Below are 23,308 nucleotides of genomic sequence, written 5' to 3' on the forward strand. Positions count from 1 at the left end.
GAGCAGCGAGACCTGAGCTCAACTTCCATGAAGGAAAGGCCCGTGTGTTCAGTGTGAGCAGCCGAGGTAAGGACTTTACTGCCTTCTCCAGTGAGGGACACCTCTTATCACTTTGGCTCTTTCTGAGAAAAGCGCACTGAACCTACTTGGTGACAGGGGGTGGCAGTACTGCTGGTGGGCTTACCTTATCTCGCTAACAGCACTAACGGAACGTGTGTAATGTAGCTAGTCTGTACAGCACCACTACAGTGTATTAGCCAGGGTTTCTAAACCATCATTTAAAAAATCCTGCGAAACAACAGCTGAACTGGAGCCTGGGATGTTTGCAAGCATGTGTAGTTATACTAAATACAAGTGCTAAAGACGAAGATGATGAACTGTACAGATGAATCTTAAATCTGATGAACTGTACAGATGAATCTTAAATCTGATGAACTGTACAGATGAATCTTAAATCTGATGAACTGTACAGATGAATCTTGAGTCTGATGAACTGTACAGATGAATCTTGATTCTGATGAACTGTACAGATGAATCTTGAGTCTGATGAACTGTACAGATGAATCTTGATTCTGATGAACTGTACAGATGAATCTTAAATCTGATGAACTGTACAGATGAATCTTGAGTCTGATGAACTGTATGGTGAATCTTGAGTCTGATGAACTGTACAGATGAATCTTGAGTCTGATGAACTGTACAGATGAATCTTAAATCTGATGTACTGTACAGATGAATCTTAAATCTGATGAACTGTACAGATGAATCTTGATTCTGATGAACTGTACAGATGAATCTTAAATCTGATGAACTGTACAGATGAGTCTTGAGTCTGATGAACTGTATGGTGAATCTTGAGTCTGATGAACTGTACAGATGAATCTTGAGTCTGATGAACTGTACAGATGAATCTTAAATCTGATGAACTGTACAGATGAGTCTTGAGTCTGATGAACTGTATGGTGAATCTTGAGTCTGATGAACTGTACAGATGAGTCTTGAGTCTGATGAACTGTACAGATGAATCTTAAATCTGATGAACTGTACAGATGAATCTTGAGTCTGATGAACTGTACAGATGAATCTTAAATCTGATGAACTGTACAGATGAATCTTGAGTCTGATGAACTGTATGGTGAATCTTGAGTCTGATGAACTGTACAGATGAATCTTGAGTCTGATGAACTGTACAGATGAATCTTAAATCTGATGTACTGTACAGATGAATCTTAAATCTGATGAACTGTACAGATGAATCTTGATTCTGATGAACTGTACAGATGAATCTTAAATCTGATGAACTGTACAGATGAGTCTTGAGTCTGATGAACTGTATGGTGAATCTTGAGTCTGATGAACTGTACAGATGAATCTTGAGTCTGATGAACTGTACAGATGAATCTTAAATCTGATGAACTGTACAGATGAATCTTGAGTCTGATGAACTGTATGGTGAATCTTGAGTCTGATGAACTGTACAGATGAGTCTTGAGTCTGATGAACTGTACAGATGAATCTTAAATCTGATGAACTGTACAGATGAATCTTGAGTCTGATGAACTGTACAGATGAATCTTAAATCTGATGAACTGTACAGATGAATCTTGAGTCTGATGAACTGTATGGTGAATCTTGAGTCTGATGAACTGTACAGATGAATCTTGAGTCTGATGAACTGTACAGATGAGTCTTGAGTCTGATGAACTGTATGGTGAATCTTGAGTCTGATGAACTGTACAGATGAATCTTGAGTCTGATGAACTGTACAGATGAATCTTAAATCTGATGAACTGTACAGATGAATCTTGAGTCTGATGAACTGTATGGTGAATCTTGAGTCTGATGAACTGTACAGATGAGTCTTGAGTCTGATGAACTGTATGGTGAATCTTGAGTCTGATGAACTGTACAGATGAGTCTTGAGTCTGATGAACTGTACAGATGAATCTTGAGTCTAATGAACTGTACAGATGAATCTTAAATCTGATGAACTGTACAGATGAATCTTGAGTCTGATGAACTGTATGGTGAATCTTGAGTCTGATGAACTGTACAGATGAATCTTGAGTCTGATGAACTGTACAGATGAATCTTGAGTCTGGTGAACTGTATGGTGAATCTTGAGTCTGTAGGAATCCATGTTGCCAACAAAACATTAGGGCAAAAATCCAAGTCTCCTCCAAAATCCTCTCTAACGATCTTCTAATCATCTACAGCTGATGTGGTGCACCTAATCCTAAATTTAGGCAGTTTAAGTGGTAATAAATGTAGGGGTGTTGTAATTTTTCTAAATGGCATTTCTATTAATTATATTTTTTTGTAAAATATGTTTTTTTTTGCCTCTCCATCCACCTAACTGTACTAAACTTTACCTTACAGGACTCATCATGGAGATTGTGCACGTGTACATCAAGAAGCGCAGTGAGTTTGGCCGCCAGTGTAACTTCTCGGACAGGCCGGCCGAGCTGCATGTGGACATTCTGCCTGATCCCTCTCTCGCTGCCAACTTCATAGACAGAGACCCTTGTGATGTGCCCATACAGTGCACACAGGAAATGTCTGAGCATGAGGTACAATAAATCATTCAGAGCACCATTCGTGGCCACTTTCTACCATTCAGTCCACTGCTTCACCACACCACAAAAAAGCTCTAGAGGAAGGGTTCCACATGGATTGGGAAGCAGATCCAAGAATACTACTCATACTCACAAGATGCTCATTAAACCTGGGACCATCACACTATTATCAGCTGCTTATTTAACATACAGGTGTTTTGCTTTTTCAGGTGAACACAGAGCGCTTCGAGTATGAGACACGTGGAATAAACCACATGGAAGGGGGGTGGCCAAAAGATGTTAACCCTCAGGAAATGGAACAGACCATTCGTTACAGGAAGAAAGTGGAGAAGGATGAGAACTATGTGAACACAATCATGCAGTTGGGGAGTGTGAGTGTCACAGCAGAGACAAAGAAACAAGCACAGCCTGTGTACATGTGTCAAATATGAGTGAACTGTACTGTCAGGTTTCATTTATTAATGATAAAAGTAAAGAGTCAATTCTAACAAATGATCAGAATGGTAAAATTACACTTTTTAGATGTTCATTAAAATGCCTTGACATGAGCTGTGACTTTAATATCTGGGATACTGGTATGTCATAAATAGTCTTGCTACTGTTAGTGTTTGGCTACGATCAGTTCAGTTATTATAATATTACTGCTTGGAAGGTTACATACAGGGAATTGTGTATGTATTAAGGTCACAATATCTTCATCTCAGATCTGTGTTCCTTCTTGCTGTAGCACATGGAGCATTGCATCAGGCAAAACAATGCCATTGATATCTATCAGGAGTACTTTGAAGAGGAGGAAGTCGTGGAGGAGACAGAAGAGCAGCCATCAGCCAAAACCATCAATGTGTTCAGGTGATCGTGCTGAGACATTTGACAGCTGAATGACGACAAAGGGCAGTGCAGCAGATAAACTACTTAGTTAGGATGATCCCTGATAACAGAGTTGCACAATATGAGCTGTGTGTAGATCTACAGAAACTAATCTTCCATGTCCTCTCTGATCTTGTTTGTATTCAGAGACCCTAATGAGGTGAAACGCACTGCCACCAGCCTGTCTTGGCACCCCGATGGCAGCCAGAAACTTGCTGTAGCCTACTCCTCTCTGGAGTTCCAGAAAGTCACCAAAGACATGAGCTACGACTCCTATATCTGGGACATTGGTGTGTCACAAATAGCCCTGCTGCAATTAGTGTTTAGAAAAAAGCAATTACCCCCCACCACTGATTAATTATGTGTATAATTATGGTAAGTATTACCATTCTTCATTTTCTCTTTTTTCATACAGAAATCTCCAATAAACCTGAAATGACCCTGAAACCTGTCTCTCCACTCGTCTGTCTGGAGTATAACCCCAAAGATTCACACATTCTAGTTGGAGGAAGCTACAACGGACAAATTGGTAGGGAAAAATATCCACACATCAGACAGGGCTTTATATATCTTTGTCAAATCCAAGTTACTGTTTCTTTCTCAGTGGCATCTTCATTTTTTAATGGCTGGGCGTAAAATTGGCAACTTTAGTTTATCTATCCTAATTGTGATGATTTATGCAGATTGTTCTTGGCTGCCCTTAGCTGATCTAAGCACTCTTACTTCTCAGAGAATAACTGTTAATGGAAAATGTTCTTTTCTATCAGCAATTAAGTTTAAAAGGGCATCTCTTATGCAATCTCATAAAAAGTCATCAGATATGCAAGGGACATACAGGACACTTCTAGCAAGGACAGAAATGCTTAAGGACACGTCCCAGTGCAAAGCTAATTGAAATGTTGCTGTAGCTTTTTATATCTAAATGTGCCTAAATGGCTCCTTCTCTTGCTGACAAGTGTAATTATGGTATAATTATGAATTCTAAATATGAAAAACAAGATATTCCATGTTTTTTGTGAAAAATATGTACTCACTGAACTTTTTTTTACAGATAGAGTCCCACCCAACTGTGTGTCTCATGCAGCACAACAAACATATGAATACTCTTATCAGTCTCCACCACTAAATACAGATACTTCTTTGCAGCATACTGGGACACACGGAAAGGAAGCCAGTCAGTTGAGATGTCCACCATTGAGCACAGCCATAGAGACCCAGTCTATAAGGTCATATGGCTGCAGTCAAAGACAGGCACTGACTTCTTCTCAGCTTCCACCGATGGTCAGGTCAGTGTCGAGTAACAGAACATCAAACTACACTGTGATAAAGTACTACACTCACTCACATTTACCTCATGCTTTTTGTCATTTTAGCCTTGTCTGTTCCCTGTATTCAAACAAAATTGTAGTTAATATCACATATGTACATAAACGTTTGGCAAAACTAAACTTTGAGCAGATTTCATGTAGGTTAAAATGTAGGCGATTAACCAACACAAACAGGGAAAGATTCTTTAGACCTTTAAAAGTCTTTCACACTCACACATCTTTATTACAAACGTGGTTCTTTATGGAACCAAACGTTTTATTCTATGGCTCAAATAACTTTTTGAAGAACGTTTAATTTTTAGGTGTGAAAATCTAACTGGACTAAACTTGGAGGACAAGGAAAACTGTGCAAATAAAAATACAGAACAAATGGAACAACAGAAAATAGTAAAAAAAAAAAAAAAACAACAGCAACTGTCAATTCATGATTTAGAAAATATCTACACTTCATGTTTATACTTGATGACACTTGGTAACGCTTTTATAAGCCTTATATAAACTTTTTATATGCACTGTTTATTTTATTCAGGTGCTGTGGTGGGATATTCGTAAGATGACTGAACCCACAGAAAGACTTGTGCTGGATCCCAGCAAGAAAGGGAAATTGGATAACGCACTGGGGGCCATCTCACTAGAGTTCGAAACTACTATGGTAAGATTTTATGTAGCTGTTACAGGAACAGAACAAGTGGATTTGTTCAGATTAAGCCACTGTGAATTGAACCTTGAAAGCTTTACTTTTCTTTACCAGCCCACAAAGTTTATGGTTGGGACTGAACAGGGGATGGTGGTCTCATGTAACCGCAAAGCAAAAACTCCAGCCGAGAAGATTGTGTGCACATACAGTGGCCATCATGGGCCTATCTATGCTCTTCAGAGGAACCCTTTCTTTCCCAAGAACTTCCTGACCGTGGCTGACTGGACAGCCCGCATCTGGTCTGAGGACATTAGAGAATCTTCCATCATGTGGACCAAGTAAGAGGGCTTCAGAATGACAAACCAAACTGACTGTAGTATGTACGCAGACATACATACTACACAAATGTAGCAAAGCGCTGCATTTGTACTCTATGGGCTGGTCTCCCTATATCAGTTTAGAAAAAATAATAATTCGCTTCCGTTGGAATTCTGTGTTTGCAGATACCACACGGCCTACCTGTCCGATGGCTGTTGGAGCCCTGTTAGACCTTCTGTCTTCTTCACTGCCAAAATGGATGGCACTTTAGATGTTTGGGACTTTCTGTTCAAGCAGAACGACCCCACACTCAGTCTTAACGTATGTCCCTTCGACTCTTTACCTTTATGTGAATTACCATTAGTTGACATTTGTTTTCTATGGTTGCTTTATTGTGTTTCTCTACTATCACTGCTGTCTTATGTTGTAGGTGTGTGATGAGGCTCTGTACAGCATGCGGGTGCAGGATAATGGGCGTTTTCTGGCCTGTGGCTCACAACTGGGCACTGCCACACTGCTGGAGATATCCTCAGGTCTTTGTACACTGCAGAGAAATGAGAAAGCTCTGGCTACTGCGGTGAGACACAAACTAATACACTCCTCTGAATGATCTTCACTGTTTGTTTAACATATTAAAAGTCAAAGTTAACAGTTTCCCTGATTTTTTCCTATATTCTCTCCATTTTGGATCACCAATTACTCAACCCATACATATTCTCCCCCATCACATGCAATGCCACCGACACTGGGAGGGTGAAGGCCGACACACCCCTCTTCTGATGTGTGTGGAGCTTGCCAGCGGCTCTTTTTCTTAACTGCTGCCGATGCAATGCCACCGGGCAACCAACGCGCTATGAGGGATACGCTGTGTAATCAGCTCTAATGCTTAGGCCAGCAGATGCCAGTGCCAGCCGGCACCGCACTAGAGTGATGTGGGTAGAAATTGCTATCTACCCACCCTGGAGGAAAGGAAAATTGTGCTCTCACTGGCCCCGGCCATCGATGGCTAGCAGCATGACTGAGATTCGAACTAGGGATCCTCTGGTCATTATTCCACTGAACCACGCAAAGTCAACAGTCTTAATATGAATAGAAGGAGAATGTATGAAAGTGTGAGGGAGGGAACTCTGAGAACTTGAGCTTCTGCCTTGAACTTCTGCCAGACCTGCCTTTGATGAATTGGTCTGGGAATGAGAGAGATGACTTGAAAGGAAGAGTTCGGGTGGTGATGGGTTTCAAAGGTCCATGCATGGGACATGCAATGTAGAGATGGAAATGTATAGGATGTTTGCTTAAGTTTTGGACTGGTTCCTTCTCCTAAACAAACAAAAAAAAATTCACATTTTATGTAAGCTGATTACTTCACTACAAGAAGGCTCTGATTAGTAGTATTTTATGGTGATGATGTTGCAGAAGGATTCCGGAAGTGGTTTAATTTGGGCTGTGTTTATGAAATCAGAGGCAAAGTGTAAATGTGTGTGTGCGTGTGTGTGTGTGTACGTGTGTGTGTGTGTGTGTGTGTATGTGAATGTGTTTGCATGTGGTATCAGATGTTTGAACGGGAGACAAAGCGGGAGAAGATTCTGGAGGCTCGTCACAGAGAGATGCGTCTGAAGGAGCGCAGTCGCTCAGAGCAGAGCAAGGAGGACGAGACCAAAGACACAGAGGGAGAAGAGAGTGCTGAGGAGCTGGTGGCCCGCGCAGAGAAAGAGTTCTATGAGATGGTGGAGGCTGAGTTGAAGAAAAGGGAGAAAGATGAGAAAATAGAGAAAGAAGCAGACAAGGTCAGGAATGAAGTATGTTAAATGCACAGCAGTCATAACAGGAAAACCAAAATAACTAAGTTGGTTCACTTATAAAGATTGTCATTTGTTTAACATGTGATTTCACTCTATATGTGGGTGATGTAATTTTTGATGATGATATAATGATTATATAGGTGAAGATCCTCCACATTAGGTTTTTACACCAATTAAATGGTGAGAACCATTTAGGAACCTTTATTTTTTCTAATACTGATATTAAAATGTTGAATATTAGCCAATACTGATACTTTTTTTTAATTACTAAAGCATTGAATCATTTCACTTAATGCAGCACTGTATACCATTTTACCCTAAAATAAAAGGTTTGACATCACATTGATGCTCCTCTGACTTAATAATAGTAATAGTAATAGAATAAGGTCTTTCGTCATTCCCGTTTCGGGCTATCTGCACAATGTAACTTTCACTTTCAGTGACAATTCTGTATCTCTCAGCTTGTCCAGAAATATGCGTTCTCTAGGTGTGGCTCCAGCCTGACTGTAGGGGAGCCCAGGGGCCATAAATGCTAACTTTAAAAGAATGGTTTGAATAAAAATCAGATGAACATGATTTATTACTTTACTATTACTATTGGACCAGATGCAATCAATCAGCCAAGATGTTTGGAATCTAATCTTCATAAAAACCCACTAAAATGCATTTCTTAACAAACTCAAAAGGCATTCAGATCATTTCATTGTGAGTAACTGTTTCAACAACTGTTTTAACTTGAGATGAACTTCAAACAGACTTTTCAAACTTCAGACTGTTTCTGAGGTAAATGATATTTAGATTTGTTGCCAAATATCTCCTTTAAGATGGGCATAAATAAGTGGGCTATCATATTGCTTCCACTCAAACACTCTAATACCCACCAGGGACAAACACACAACTAGCAACATGACATCACACAGCGTGAGCGTGTGCTGTTTCAGGACAGATTGGTGACAGTCTAAATTCAGTGTTTCTTACCAATGTTAACCTAGCATGTCCTGACCTAAAAAAAACAAAAAAAAAACCCCACAAACTAAAATTTCCAAACATCTTGGCTGACCATTGCATTTGGTTTGGATCTTATTCCAGTATCCCAGACAGTATTTTCTGCTGATAATATCAATATCAGCAAAATATCCTTATACATGGTCAAGTGACACATTGTCAAATAAGACCCAATTACACGTCAATTTACTAGTGTCCAAGACAGGAATTACAGTAGCTTATGATTAAGGGATCTTAATTCCATTGGAGTATTTTTTTAATTGATGTTACGTCTCTGTCACCATCTCTCCTCCTCTGCCATAGTAACCTGTCAACTATAGCTGACCTGGTTTGTTTAGCTTTAACAGATTGCGTCCCCCTTTTAGTCCACTGCTCCATTAAGATAAGCCTCCATTCTCCTATGTATAGCCCCATGTGCCAACATAAAGGCATTGTGTAACACACAAGGAAAGAAAAATCAATTACACCTATGTGGTTCTTGTAGTGTTTTCTGTGGACCAATAACTGATGGGCAGCTGTGTGTTGTGCATACAATTGTGTAAGAACCTCTGCAATTACTTTAAAACTCAAGTTCTGATCAGCAAATATTTGCTCTGCAACACAGTAGCTGGTGGGCTGGAACCACAATAATGCTATTGCACGCCATTCATGTGGCACAGCCTCGAGTTTATGGTTGGTCAGGCTCTGTTAGACTGTAGTGTTTTCTAAGCTGATGTGTCTTTTTTCCTCAGGAGAAAGGTGTGAGTGAGGAAAAGGAGTTTGAGAAGAGGCTGTAAGAGCGCAGTCCTGGGTCGTGTGAATAAAGAGCTACATTCTACCCATCCAGGCATTCACTCACCTCATCTCCTGCTGAACAGAAATCAATACAGCTAACTTCAGAGCTCACACTGTGATCTATTCATCGGGCACAGCTGATTTGGTTGCTATATTAAATATATACAGTGTGTTTGGCACTTTTCCCTTTCTTTTTTACAATCGATCGGTTGAAGAGGTGTGCTTAGTTCAAGGTATTGATATATCATTTAAACATTCTGCGAACTCAAATATCAAATGAAATTTATAAATTGAATGTCAGCTTTTCAGTTGTGAATTTGAAGGAGGATTGACCCCAATCCTGTAGTATTCTCATGTGCTTAGTATGCATCCCTGTCCATATATGCATTCTTCAGCATTTGTCACATTTGTTTTTTAATAAATGGTAAGTGCCAAGTACAATCAATGGAAATCTGTGATTTTACTCAATTACAATTTTACAAAATGAGCTAAATTCAGCTATGAAAATTAGCATTCGTTCATCAATTGTAACTAATATATATAGTAGCCAAGTAGTCAGTGTTTAGTTTGCCACACAGGTAGAATGTGTGTCGCACAGCTCCAGAATTCTGGGCTTGTGGGTTCAATCCCTGGCCTGGTCACTGACTGTGAGAAGGCAGGTGTGCTCTCCCTGCGTCTGCGCAGACCTCCCCTGGGCACCCCAGCCTCTTCCACCCCCCCATTTCTGCATTCCCCACTGCAGCCCTGACCAGGAAGAAGCAGATAAGAAGATAGATGTGGGATGAATTAATAAATGGTCTTTGGTTGGGGAAAAATGGCCAGAATGCCCAGTGATGGACAACCCTGTGATTTTACCGTAGTATGAAACGCACCCATATTCCTTGTATGGTGTGAAAAAAGTTCTGTTATATTGGCTGGTGTTACCACTTAGTCTTTTAGCCTCACTTCCATATTCTCCTGAACTAGCTGCTAGGTGTTTTGCCTTGAAAGGCTTTCCCTAGTGGGCCAGGTGCATGTTCATTTAGGGGGCATGAATATTTAGAGTGAAGACTGTAATGTTCTGGGTTTTAGAACCGGTTTTTGGTAATGCTGGATTTTCTTTTTAACAAGGAGACAGCAGTCAGACAACAGTGTTTGACATTCATGCTACGCCACTTCCACTTCTACTTAACTCCATTCTACCGCACCTTTAAGGCAGCGGTCACCAATTCTTCCCCTGGATGTCTACATCCCTACAGCTGTTACGTCCATCCCACATCTAACACTAAAGACAACTAACTAACTACATACCTACTACAACATTAAGGCCATAACTAAGATCTGCTGAGGACTTTCAGGACTGCATGTATGAAGCTCTGTTTTAGGCCTCCAAAGAGTTAAAGCTGTTAACCGTCCAGCAGGTGGAGCCGGAACCACGGAATGCTCTGATAGTACCTGGAGATGTTATTTTTTTCCTACCTGCATTCCGCCAAACCCCTCCTCCTGAGAGGAAGATGTCGACATACTGGAGGGGAACGACGTCTGTCCTAGCTATTAGTAATGCACACCTAGCCAATCTTGGCGCAGGTGCCAGGACCCTAGTGACCAAGCCTGGCGAATAAGGGCGGGGTCTGGCTGTATACGGGTGGGGAAAAAACAAAACAAGGCTACCTGAGTCTGGGGAGGACGCAGCTCCTTTTAAATACGAGAATGGCGGAGAGCAGCGCCAGGCAGGCTTGCGCTTCACCGCTGATCTCTAAGGGGACACGACACAACACAGAGCTGCTCGTGGCGAATGGAGGGCGCTGAGAAGAACAGTCGAGCTCGTTGAGACCCCCCTCAGACCCCTCTCCGAGGCAGATAACAGTAGTGCGCCGTCTGAGCCATGCTGGCATTGCCCAGAATATTGTGCGTGACGTTCGCGTAATATAGAAGTTCGTAGCTGTTCGTGAGTTTCTTTTGTCATGAAGGATACAGGGGAATCCAAGGACCACCAGCTGACAGTGAGTAGCTGCTTGCGTGAGATGTGTAGTCTAAGTTATACTGTATAATATCATGTGTGTAAATTAACTTTACTGCACACATTCAGTGGTTATATAATATGGGCATTGTTATAACAGGCTAATGCATTTATAACATAGCTATAACTGTTATAAATCAGGTTACTATTACATCCTCTTGCAATGTGTGGATCAACATAGTATCACCATATCTTACTGTAAATCCAAATGGAGTCTGTATGGAGATCGTATGGATGATTTTATGAAAGGTAAATAAAAAGTGTGACATCTCTGGGTCATAATTTAGTAGTTTGAGAGTGAAGCGCTGGATTTACAGCCATATAAACGGTAGCTTTGCATGTCCAGTGCCAGTTCCCTTGAACTTTCAAGTGGTGATACAGTGCTGAGGTAGTTTAAATTAGGCTAATTTAATGAGCACCTCACCTGGGCACTCTAATGACCTGATAACAGAAAGAGTGATTTTTAAAGGCAGGATAGCCCAAAGCAGGCAAACCTTCGGAGGTGGCTTGGCATTGAACTGTGCCCTTCAAAGTGAATTACGCCTATGCAGGAAAGTACTCATCATGATCATTAGTCAGCTAAATTTGGTTTAATTCAATATGATGCTCAAATCATGAACACACAAACATTTCCTGCAGTATTTCTCTAGGGTTGTTCTTTCTAGGTATAGCTTATTTACCTAAGTACCTAAAAAGACCATTCCTGGAATTGGTACCTCGATCCTGCCTGACTGACGAAGGCTATCTCTGTGCGTGCCTGTTTTCCAGGTGGCCTTGCGAATTCGACCCCTGAGCGATGCAGAATTGGAGGAAGCAGCCACAATAGTGGCCCATAGAGTGGATGACCAGGTATGAGTGATTTTCTTCAGAGAAAATGATTCATGATATTTGCAAACAGAACAAATCTAAAATTGTTTTACATTTGTTTGCTATTAACTGGTTCACATTTGGGTACCTTAAATAATGATAAGCTGTTGCCTGGTCAGTTGGATGTCATTGAACCACTGTGTGATTAAAAAAAAAGACAGCTAAGAAAAGGTTAATGGTTTTTGCAAGATGTGTAAGGCATTTGATTGTGGAGTCTCAAACATGAGGACCAAAGCGATGCGATTGCCAAGTAGAGCATCATTGTTAGGCTGAGGAAGCAGTGTAGACTCAGTAGATCTGAGACATAGACACACCCTGAGCATCACCACACTGAGTTTGGCATTACAATGGAGGAGGAAGAAATACTTCAAAACATTGATCAGATCAAGAACGCCAACCAGTATGTGGACAAGTGATGTGTCAAAGACTTAAGAATACACCAGCAGGATGCAAAACAATGGTAAGCTTAAATAACAGGAGACAGTTTGCACTTGGGAAAGTATGCAGAATGTTGGGGTACAGTTTTGGACTGACAAAATGAAGATTAACCTGAGTGAATATATGTGGAGAAAATGAAAACTCATCACCCCCGACATGGAAATACCCCTACATGTGAAACATTGAAATGATGGCTGTCTGAATCTGGATCACTTGTCTTTATTGGTGAATTGCCTGCTGATTGCAGCATCAGTTGGATTCTGATGTGTATCGAATCATCGTAAATAGTAACTGGTCAGAAACCCTTGGTCCAGTCGGTCATCCAACAATTATAAACAACCAAGAACAGAAATGGCTTCTTTGGAGAGAAGATACCCAGCATCCGTTGATGTGGAGCAGTGGTGTAGCTACAAAGGTTCGGTTTGTGAGGAGTGGGGAAACCATTGCAAGACCGCAGCTTCTTTCACAGAAATGTATTCTGTCTTGCACTTTTATGAAGCAGCATTAACCCCCATATGCCCCCACAGCACCAAACAAATTAGCAACAACCAAAACTCACCTTTAATCAACAGCATTCAGCACCTGTTATCACCATGACTGCACACCTCCATAGGTCCCACATGACACTGTTTTACAGCAGTTCTGTGGTAAGGCATTAGGTGTGTTATACCTGTTCATTAGCAGCCCACTCATACTGTACAGAAGCCTCCTCCCGTATGCACACCCTTGGAGTCAAGAACATGACTCAACACTCAACATCCTGCTCTACATTCACTGGCTGTTGATGATGACACAACGTCTGATGACAGTGGACCTTCAGCAGCGGCTGACTGAGCTGCTGGTTGGTTGGCTGTGGCAAGTTGTCTTTTGCATTTACGTTGCATTGTCGTATTTATGCTAGTAAATTAGTGAAGCAACTGTCCTGAGAGCATGGGGTCAATATCCAACAAAACTGATGTATGGCATGCTGATGGATATTAACTCTAGCCATCCCATAGGTTTTGGAAAGTGTCTCTGTTTTATTGCCTTTTGGGTTATGATTCTAACTGGTGGTCTGCACTGGAAATGGCCTCTGAAATAAGGTGGGCAGGGTTAGCTACTCCAGGTTTTGGAGGATATGAATAATCATTAGGCCACACTCTCAGACTAAAACCATTTATGGTGGTGTGATCATTCATTGTTGTTTCCCTGTTGCTGCTGATGATGATGATAGTGGTGATTCTGATGTTGCTAGCTATAAAATTAACTGCTCATGCGTAAGTGCTGTTGCTATGTTATTGCTGGTCTTTTGAAACACAGTACTATGGTACTAAGTACTTTTAGATGGAGTTAGGGTCATGGATATAAGACATGATCAGTGTACGCTAGTTTTTAGAATATATGACATTCTCACTTCATTGAAAAGCTGTGCTGCACATAGATGTTTGCATTTTTAAATTGAATGCTATTTGTTACATTTTCTTTTTTCACACTTTTTTTTTTGCTGTAAGGCAGTTTAAACTATTAAATTAGGACCAGGCAAAAGTTGTGTAGTGTGTGGTGCATTCAAATTTGCCAATTCAACTTGTATTTGTGCCTTATATTAAGCACAACTGTCTAACATTTCATCCCATGTTCAGTAGATCTTGAGGCTACAGTTTCTATTGGTCAGTTTTGGTAAAACTGTACCCACTGAAGCCTCAGCGGTTTGTTGTTGGTTGAAAAAAAACTGGAACGCAAAATAGTCTTCTTTTTGTTGGAGCCCATGCTTGGACGTGTTGTGCATTCTCAGATGTTTGTCTGTTTACACTTGCACAGAGTGGTTATCTGAGTTTCCGTAGTCTTTTGTCAGCTTAAATAAGTCTGACCGTTTTCAACAAAGCATTTCTGTCTGCAGAACTGCCGAACACTGGCGGTGTTATCTTTATTACTTAATTAGAAGATCCCAGAAGATCAGCTGTTCTACAAGTACAAATCAACCCATCTGACACCAACAATAATGTTACACTCAAAATCACTGAGACCTTTTTAGATTTTTTTTCCCATTCTGATGGTTGTTGTGTACATTATCTGAAGCTGCTGGTCTGTGTCTACATGATTGCCACATGATTGACTAGATAATTTAATGAATAGGAGTAAAGGTCTTTCTAATAGTCAAGTCAAGTCAAGTCAAATTTATTTGTACAGCGCTTTTTACAACTGTTGTCGTCACAAAGCAGCTTTACATAATTAGTACTTAATAAAGGACAGAGACAGAGAAGAAAGAAGAAATAACATGAAGGGTCAAAGACCCCCGTGAGCAAGCCAACGGCGACAGTGGCAAGGAAAAACTCCCGCAGAGCTGGAGGAAGAAACCTTGGGAGGAACCAAGACTCACAAGGGGGACCCATCCTCCTCTGGCCAGACTATTTAAACATTAATGATAAAAATTACCAAAGCAGATACAACAGAAAGTTGATAGTGGTGATAGTGTCAGACAGACACGAATCCATCTAGGTTTCAGCACGGCCACCAAACAGGCAGCAGCGGCAGGCGGGTGAGCCATGGGTGGTGGCGGGTTGGGGGGGACCCGCTGGCCGGACTGGTAGGTGGCAGCTGGCTAGACGCAGTAAAATGCTTGGTGAGTGTATATACTAATAAAATGTGAGTGTATATACAGTATACTGCATATATGTATACTAGTTATAGCCTTAAAACAAGTAAAAAAAAGCACCATGACTGACCCTCTGATAAATCCCATTTTTAAAAATTAGTATTACCAAGCATGCTGAGCTGTAGCTATTAATGAACCTGTCTCCTGAGCAATGGTCCAAGGAAAAAGCTCTTCACAGTCAATAGTCTAGCACATTTAGTTGAAATTAGAAGTAGTTTGTTGTTGGTTTATGTGTCACCCTGAATGAGTTACTTGCTTGTAATTAGACTTGTTCTAATTAGATTTCTTAGTGTTTTCGAATCAGGCTGGTGATGGGACAGTTTGTTTACATCAGAGGGCTTAGGCTCTGTCGGGCAAACAGGTTGTGCAAGGAGCGATGGGATTGTGGTGGTAGTGATTAGCAGCATACACATACAAGGGCTTATATGCTTTGTATTGTGTTTGTGCAGCCGCGTACATGAATGGAGAGGATAGAAAGGACTCCATGGTTTAACACATGGAGTTTATGCGATTAGCGCTGTCATAGAGTAACATGCATGTACACACAGAAACATAGCACACAGGTACATAGTTGGTCTCAATATAACAGGTGATTATGCTCTGAATTTAATAGTGCTTAGAAATCATGCAAGAAAAGTCTAATAATCAATCAAATACAAATAGTTTCGGAAACTTTGCTATACAGACATTAGACAACTACCCACTCTCAGCCTATACACAATTACTAAAGGACACACTCTACCCCAATTCTCACAGACAACGCTCTTAACCCTCAACCTAATCCCACGAACTTAATCAAAAGGAATTGGCCAGATTCGCTGACAGACCAAAACAGCACCATCCAGACTTTGTTTGTGCAACATGCACCATATGGCCCTTCCTCAGGTAGGCTGAGACAGATTAGTTTTGCGTGGAGGCGGCATACTCTGCTCTTTCCCTCTAGAGGCAGACAGCTGAGGGCGTAAGCCCTCTGAGTCTAAGTTCAGCTCTGGGACTTTGGAGGGCTTAGACTGCAGCCACCTGCTCAGCTACACCACCCAGGTTCAGCTGTTGCTGATGCTGCCACAAGCTTCTCCTTCACACTACACACGTTTAACTGATGGGTATTGGTATCAGGCAGAGACCCACAGAAGATGCTGGATGGACGAATTTGAACCTATCCTGTAACAAATCTGGCTGGAAATAGAACACACACAATGATGTGATGTTAGCTGTGGGTGAGCTTCCTGTGGGTTAGTAGGGTTTTAAGTAGTAAAATACTGCACACTGTTGAAGTGGGGATTCAGTTTCCCAATGTTTTGATATCGGTATCGTATTGGAAAAGGCAGTGGAATTGTGCTATCTCTACTTATGAACATGTGCATCAGGAGTTGCATGGCTCTTTATGAATCCAGAGGTGGTTCTTCTGTGGAATTGCTCAGATACGCTTGAAGCACCTTTATTTTATGAGAATTATGATCTATTTAGCTTGGACCTGCCTTATGGCAGAGTATATAAGATCTCTTATATAAGTCTCTTAAGGCTGTCCCATATTATTCCCCAGCGGGATGATGTCATGTCTAAGCTTTTCATATCATGCTGCTCACACTTTAGCTTTCATCATTTAGTCTTTATAATTGCATCAGACTAGAAATTCAGGCCTTATACCTGCTGACATAAGCGTATGCTTATGGAAAGGAAAAGCAGAGGTGGTGTACACAGGCAAGGTGCTGAGTTCCCTCATTGATATGCATCATCAATGTATAATGTCACACAGGCAAGGTTTGGTTCTTGAGAGAGTGTGCGTGCATGTGTCTGAGTGTGGGGTCATAGCCTGCTGGCCTTGGTGAGTAAGCTGAGATGAGGTTGTCATCTTGCCTAAAGAAGCTATATTTAGAGACAAATAGAAATGGTCACTTAAGGCTGTCAGAGTTCTATAGAAACAAAAAGAGACTTCCAGATTAAATGCCACATATAGAGCTTACCTGTAGTATATGGTAAACATGACACACACATGCTGTTCCACACAACCTTTTGTAACAACCACATATATTTTTCTTTTGAATGTACTCAAAAATGTAGATTAATTTTTGTGAATGTCATGTTTAGAATCTGGTGGAAGTGTTTATCAGTTGGAGTTGTGTTTTTATCTTACCTGTTTATTAGTTATACCTGGCTTGTACACACATTATTAGACCATTTTAATAGAAACACTTTACCGCTTGCTTAAAAATGGGGTCCTCCAGATGTTGCCAAAACAGCTTTGAACCACAGAGGCATGGACTCTATACGACCTCTAAAGATGGAGTGTCGTATTTGGCACTGGGACATCAGCAGCATCCTTTATGTCCTGTAAGTTAGGAAGTGGAGCTGCCACAAACTGGGCTTCTCATTTCGACACATTCTGCAGGTGTCCAATCAGACAGCGATCTGAGGAAATTAACATCTCGACCTCTTTGCCGTTTTCCACAAAACACACGCACATTATGCTGATGAAAGAGGCCACTGCCATCGGTGAATGCTATCACCAGAGGTGGGTCTACCTGCTCCACAACAATGTTTACATAGATAGCACTTGTCCAATTGACGTCCATATGAATTGATTGAAATGAGTTTCCCAGCAGAACATTGCTGAGAGCATAACACTCCCTTCAATGGGAGACCCGAGAACTGATGGTATGATTCCCAAATTATGCTGTCTGCCATTCCCAGCTGGAGGTCACCCCACATCACTTCTGTGGGATGCTGACCGACATGGACATCTGGTAGCCAGTGCATCAGAGCTGGGTACCCAGCCCTTTCCTCCGAGCCTGTTGCTTCAAAAAGAGGCGGTGGTTGGTTGTGCATGTGTTGGGAGGTGGCAGTGTCAGTCCTCACCCTCACCAGTGTCGGGAGCCATTACATGCGACTGGGGGAGAGCACTAATGAGTGAGTTGGGTAATTGGCAGAGGAAAAAAAGAGACACTTGCATTCACATGTAAGATGGTTTCAGGGGTGGACTGGGGTTAATATGGTACAGGGTAGACAAGGCAGCATAAAACTCACAAGGTATTGGAGCCCCTTGGAGCCCAGTAGCAGACTCTGTTATCTTATCAAGCGAATTCAGGAGTTGTTCATACTCAAAGATGTTGTGACTGAGCATTCACATAGGTACAAATGATGTATAAATACTCTCAAGGGTAGATAAATCTGTACCTTGAAGGTCCCCAAATTTCCCAGGAGAAAAGTGCATACATGTACCTTTTTCAAATAGAAAAACTGAATGTATAGTCCAGACAGGTCTGCATTCTGTCCAGACAGGGTGTATGGAGTTAAAGCGACAACAAAAATACAACTGCAAAGAACTATAATGCAATAATATTCCTCATCTAAAGGTACTGAAGACGTACTCTCGAGGGACCACCAGAGTGACTAGCTGGGTACCACCACAGTGACAGCATAGAACCTTTATTGTATGTTGTTGTTTTTGTAGACTGTTAACTGGAGTACTGTACACCCCCTCGTCTGTTTCTCACTCACACACACACACACTCAGACGAACACACACAGAGGGGGGAATGGTTTATAGGGAGGCCTTGTCGTCATGGTGATCTACAGACAAGGTCAGAGCCATTGTTTGTTTTCTTTCTTCCTCCTCTCGTGAGGTGGCATCAGTGTTGATGGACAGAGAGAGAGGGAGAGAGAGAGAGAGAGAGAGAGACTATTCTGTAAAAAGAGAAGTGTACTAAACATCACTCAAACACTCTCTGTTCCATATGACAGTTTAAAGCACCTGACTGGGCTATGTTGTAGTTGTATTTGTCCCAACATTGAAATACTGTCTAATGTTCTGCCAATCAAATCTTTTGAGGCCATCTCTGGGAAATGTCAGCAAAAAGCTTTCTAAAAGTCTGGAAATCACAGAATCACATTCCCTGTGTCCACCAGCACAAGAAGTCATTGTACAAACTTCGGACTGAGAAAGAAAGGAATGAGAGATATTGAGTGAGTGAGGAGTAGATGTAGTAGGGAGAGAGAGAGAGTGGGGGGGTTGGGGGTTTATACAGCAATGGCATGAGGATCTTGGCCAGAAAGACAAAGGGCTGCATTCATGTGGACTCAACGCGATCTTTACCTGATAACGTGGCAAATTCCCTCCTTTGTGGACAACAAAGCGGCCTTGCTGAGTCTTCTGTATTCGGTTTCTGTCGCCTTTCTGTTCCTGGGAGCAGATTCAAATTGCTTTCACCTTGAGGCACACAATAGTCAGAGGGCCGGAGAAGAAAGGGCCCCCTGCTGGCTGGTGTGTCGCCACTGCATCCGGAAGGTCATCTCTTCAGCCAGATCAAAGAAGTTCATTTCCAATCTAATTATGGCTGGACGCTTTGAAAGCCCTCTTCTTTCTCCTTAATCTGTTCACTGTCTTCAGGCTCCAATAGCTGTGCTGTTATGGCTTGGCATGTTTCGGGCAGGTAATAACTCCCTGTCACAAATTGGGCCAGCAGGGGCCAAAAGAAGAGTCTGACCAAATAGTGTGTGGTGACTTTTATAGGTCCAGTGTTTGAATAGACCCAGAGCTGGAGCAAGGAATAGCACTGCAAACAAAAACGGCTTTCAGCAGGCATGATTTAACCTCGCTCCAGGCCAGGGAAACGCTGACAGTTGCACCAAGTGCATTTATAGGTTGCATTGTGTTTTTATGGTTTGACTGAACTTAGTTTCCCCGTACTGCTCTGTAAATGTCCCTCACTGCAGAACTCTCCTCTCGTTTGTTGTTATTATTTACCAGTACTTTTCCAGAGCCTTTTAGCTCGGAACCTGGATTCTTACCATTATCCTGGGCAGCGTCTGCCCTCATGTCAAGAAAAATTGGTGCCAAATTGATTTAATATAGCTGTTATTATTTGAAATAGCTGAAGGCTTGAGTAGCTTTCTGGCGGGCACGGAGTGCTCAGAATGCAGGTGGTATCTAGGAGTTGTAATGAGTTCAGAGGAACCACAGAAAGTAAAGAATATAAATATAGCACCCCGTGCCCTGTTGGAGTCCTGACACTAAAAGCGTGCCAGCAACTGCACGATGCTCAGGAGATGGCAGCCAGGTTAATATAGTAACATTAATAGACTGACTGACCCTAAAACAAGCTGCAGAATGGCACGTGGGGGTTCTCTAAAGTGGATTGCAAAACTCGTCCTCACACATGCTTCCCTCCAACCCTTACTTTACCTCTCCCTCTCTCCCACTTGTAATCAGATGAGGTGGACTCCGTGGGTAAGCCGCAACAGCTGAAGTAGGGGGCAGGTATCTCCCGGCATTTGAGCCCTCCTCAGCACCCTTTTGATGGGCTCAGAGCACTCCAGCGTTGCATGCTTAATCTGGACATTCATGGCTGAGTGTTCTTATTCTCTCATTTGGCATTTCAGGGCTGCCCTGAACAGGTTTCATTTTTTATCATTATCTGCAGTTTTACCAAATATGAAAATAATTTTGTATTGTTATGAATAAAAAATGTTAATATGGGACCTTAATAAATAATCTCCTTTCTAATTAGCTTAATCAGGCTCTTAAATACATATGCCATATGAAAAACTAGACCAGAAACACATACAACACGCCTTCATCCACTTAACCTCTCCATTTGCCCTCTGAGGAAACCCTGACGCTATATTAAGGTCTTTTCCTTCTCCTAAGGAGTGCTCAGAAGGACAAGGGATCAAGTGAGCCAAGTTGTCGACTTCAGCAGCAGAAAATGCCTAGAAATGTGTTAATAGGAGCAATTTGTAAGTCAGAGCAGCAAACTACTTTAACATGCTTAAAATGTGAATGTCTCCATCTTTAATGAGAATGCTAATGCAAGCTTGCTAGTTACCAAGCTAAAGGCTAACAGCTAACAACAAAAATGAAGGTGACACTGCTGTTTTTGGGTATGTTCAAATTTCTCATTTTACATTTTACATTGCAAAGTTGGCTAACCAAGCCCAAGGCGAGAGCTTTCCAGTTGATAGTGACACTACTCGTCCTCCACTCCTCCTTGCGAGTGACCCTTTCTGTGATGTAGGTATGATGCATATTTGACGGGTTAGTTGTAGTTGGTGACTTTGGTCAAGTCAGTAAATCTGGTGAGCGAAAGCTAATGCTGTATTCCATTGGAATTGGGATGTCAGATTTTTCAAGAAGTTCAGAAGTTTCAAGTAGGAAATTTCAATTGAAACACCTCCACAAGTTGGAGTGCCCCACCAACCCAGAGTTCAAAATCCAAGACGGCCGCACCTCACAACAGCAGTAATAAAAACAGGAGTATTATACAGCTTATCAGTACATCAATCAATTTGTGTCTCATTAAATCAGGCGTACACTCAGGACTGTCCAACGTCTGTCTGTGGACGTGTTTCCATGATGCTTGAAAGCGCGAAATACCATATAATGCTGTGTTTTACACTGGTATAGCTAACACTGCTGACCTGGGACATAGAAAGTGGGACATATTTTGGTTAGATTTACGTATAAAAACTGGTGAGGAATTGTCAAACCAGGTGTGATAAACATAAAGAAAATGTTTTGAAATGGTGTCAACAATGAATGTTTAACTGGAACGTGGTCAATGACGCCATTCCTAGCTCTGACTTCCGGGGTAAATGGAAGGCAGCATAAATAGTGAGTGCTGCTAACGGTTAACTCAAAGCTAGTGAGAAGCTAGCTGTCAACCGTTTATCCGTTTAACCGTCTGTTCGTTCACTTGCACATTCAGACGTCCACTTATTAGTTTGGTCGGCCATTCCATTTGTTTATTCATTTATTTGCTCAATGTTTTCTCTTTTTGTCTGTTTATCCGTTGTGTTTTCTGCAGGCTGGGTTTTTCCATGTTTGCTTGCTGCAACTTTCAGTGTTCAACTCATACCCCATTCTTAATGAAATATTGGAAATATTTCAGAACACAGAGCCATAATTCATTATTCATTATTATACTGCTTTTACTGCATTTATTATTACTGTTATCCGGAGAGATGTGTAAAAAGGCATCAACATGAACTCAGTGAAGGTTAGGTTTTCTGTAGCGCAGCAGTCATTGTTGTCAGATGAGACATTTAATGATGGCTCCATGGTGTAACTAGGGATACACAGCCAGGCTGATTTTATTACACTAACAAGTGTTCACACCTAGCAGAACGAGTAGAGTTTGACAGAAGGAAGAGATAAAATTACAATGGTAGAGTCTGGCTCACGGGAACATCGTCAATTTCCTTCGAGTTGTATAGTTTTTATTTTTGATATTATTTGATATGTACTATTTGTATAATGTGCGTGTGTTTATTTGTTTGTGTAATTGCGGCATGGCCTGGTGAATGTCTAGTGTAATACAGCATGGATCAGCCTGTTCTCTCTGTGTGGCTAATTAATACCTGTTACACAAGTCCCCGTCTGGCCACCTCCTGCTCAACTAAAGAGGAAGAGAGAGAGATTGAGAGAGAGAGAGAGAGATAGAGAGAGATTAAAGGAGTGAGCGAATGGGGCACATTAAGAGACACAGAGAGGGCACAAGATGCCCAGCGGAGACCACGGTGAGCACAAACAAAAGGGCCACACGGGCAGCCCCCTCTAATATGAGTTACATAACTCAGATTCACATCAACAGCATGCCTCTGTGTTTACATTAGCAACTACGGCCAAATGAAGTTTTCCACTGCTGACCACGTGTCCATTGTGGAGCTGGAGCATGTTTTTGTCTCTGGATTTGAAATTGCGCACTAATGTATGCTGGACAGGTTAATAGTTAATCCAACAACATGGTTTAGACCTCTGAAATGAGTTTCCTGTGTCCTCTTTAAAGTAGATCAGCACCAGTATTAAACCAGCATTAGAGAAAAACTCTTTTTCTTCAACTTTATGAACTTTGAGTTTAACGCTGTATGTAAACATTTTAAACTCCTATACAGTCTGTATATGAAAACTACGCTTTAAACACAGCCCATTTTTAAATGTATTGTTTTTGTGAGCTCACAAAATAGCTACTGTCAAGCAAAAACCTTGGTATTTTAGGTCATTTCTATTGGTCAATTCATCATGACGTTTTTAGACAATATAAAGAAAATCTGCCTGATTTAGTCTCTCTAA

The 23,308-nt window shown here is 41.5% G+C and overlaps 2 protein-coding genes across 4 annotated transcripts in view; both read left to right on the plus strand.

Moving 5' to 3' along the window:
* dnai2b (dynein, axonemal, intermediate chain 2b) lies at positions 1-9,676 on the plus strand. Of its 2 annotated transcripts, none has more exons than XM_072667455.1 (13): positions 1-66; positions 2,380-2,570; positions 2,786-2,947; positions 3,304-3,425; positions 3,591-3,733; positions 3,859-3,972; positions 4,590-4,729; positions 5,301-5,423; positions 5,523-5,746; positions 5,912-6,047; positions 6,157-6,303; positions 7,277-7,522; positions 9,262-9,676. In XM_072667455.1, exons 2-13 carry the CDS (start codon positions 2,388-2,390, stop codon positions 9,304-9,306), a joined length of 1,785 nt encoding a protein of 594 aa, XP_072523556.1. In that variant the 5' UTR covers positions 1-66; positions 2,380-2,387; the 3' UTR covers positions 9,307-9,676. The 2 variants fall into 2 exon arrangements, with proteins under 2 accessions (XP_072523556.1, XP_072523557.1); XM_072667456.1 differs by having other exon boundaries at positions 7,277-7,510.
* Positions 9,677-10,787: 1,111 nt separating this feature from the next.
* The window catches only part of kif19 (kinesin family member 19), a 46,792-nt gene continuing 34,271 nt past the window's right edge, over positions 10,788-23,308 (plus strand). For both annotated transcript variants that reach the window (XM_072667636.1, XM_072667637.1), the window contains exons 1-2: positions 10,788-11,286; positions 12,072-12,152. In XM_072667636.1, the coding sequence (XP_072523737.1) occupies positions 11,248-11,286; positions 12,072-12,152 (120 nt within the window). In that variant the 5' untranslated portion in view covers positions 10,788-11,247. The remainder of the gene's footprint in view (positions 11,287-12,071; positions 12,153-23,308) is intronic.

This window comes from Salminus brasiliensis, chromosome 22 (assembly GCF_030463535.1).
Source record: "Salminus brasiliensis chromosome 22, fSalBra1.hap2, whole genome shotgun sequence".
Lineage (NCBI taxonomy): Eukaryota > Metazoa > Chordata > Actinopteri > Characiformes > Bryconidae > Salminus > Salminus brasiliensis.

Excerpts from the sequence above, each read along its gene's own strand:
- dnai2b (XM_072667455.1), top strand. The coding sequence starts at position 2,388 with ATGGAGATTGTGCACGTGTACATCAAGAAGCGCAGTGAGTTTGGCCGC. Across the intron at positions 2,571-2,785 it reads AGGAAATGTCTGAGCATGAG|GTGAACACAGAGCGCTTCGA; the intron begins GTACAATAAATC and ends TTGCTTTTTCAG. Across the intron at positions 5,424-5,522 it reads TAGAGTTCGAAACTACTATG|CCCACAAAGTTTATGGTTGG; the intron begins GTAAGATTTTAT and ends TTTCTTTACCAG.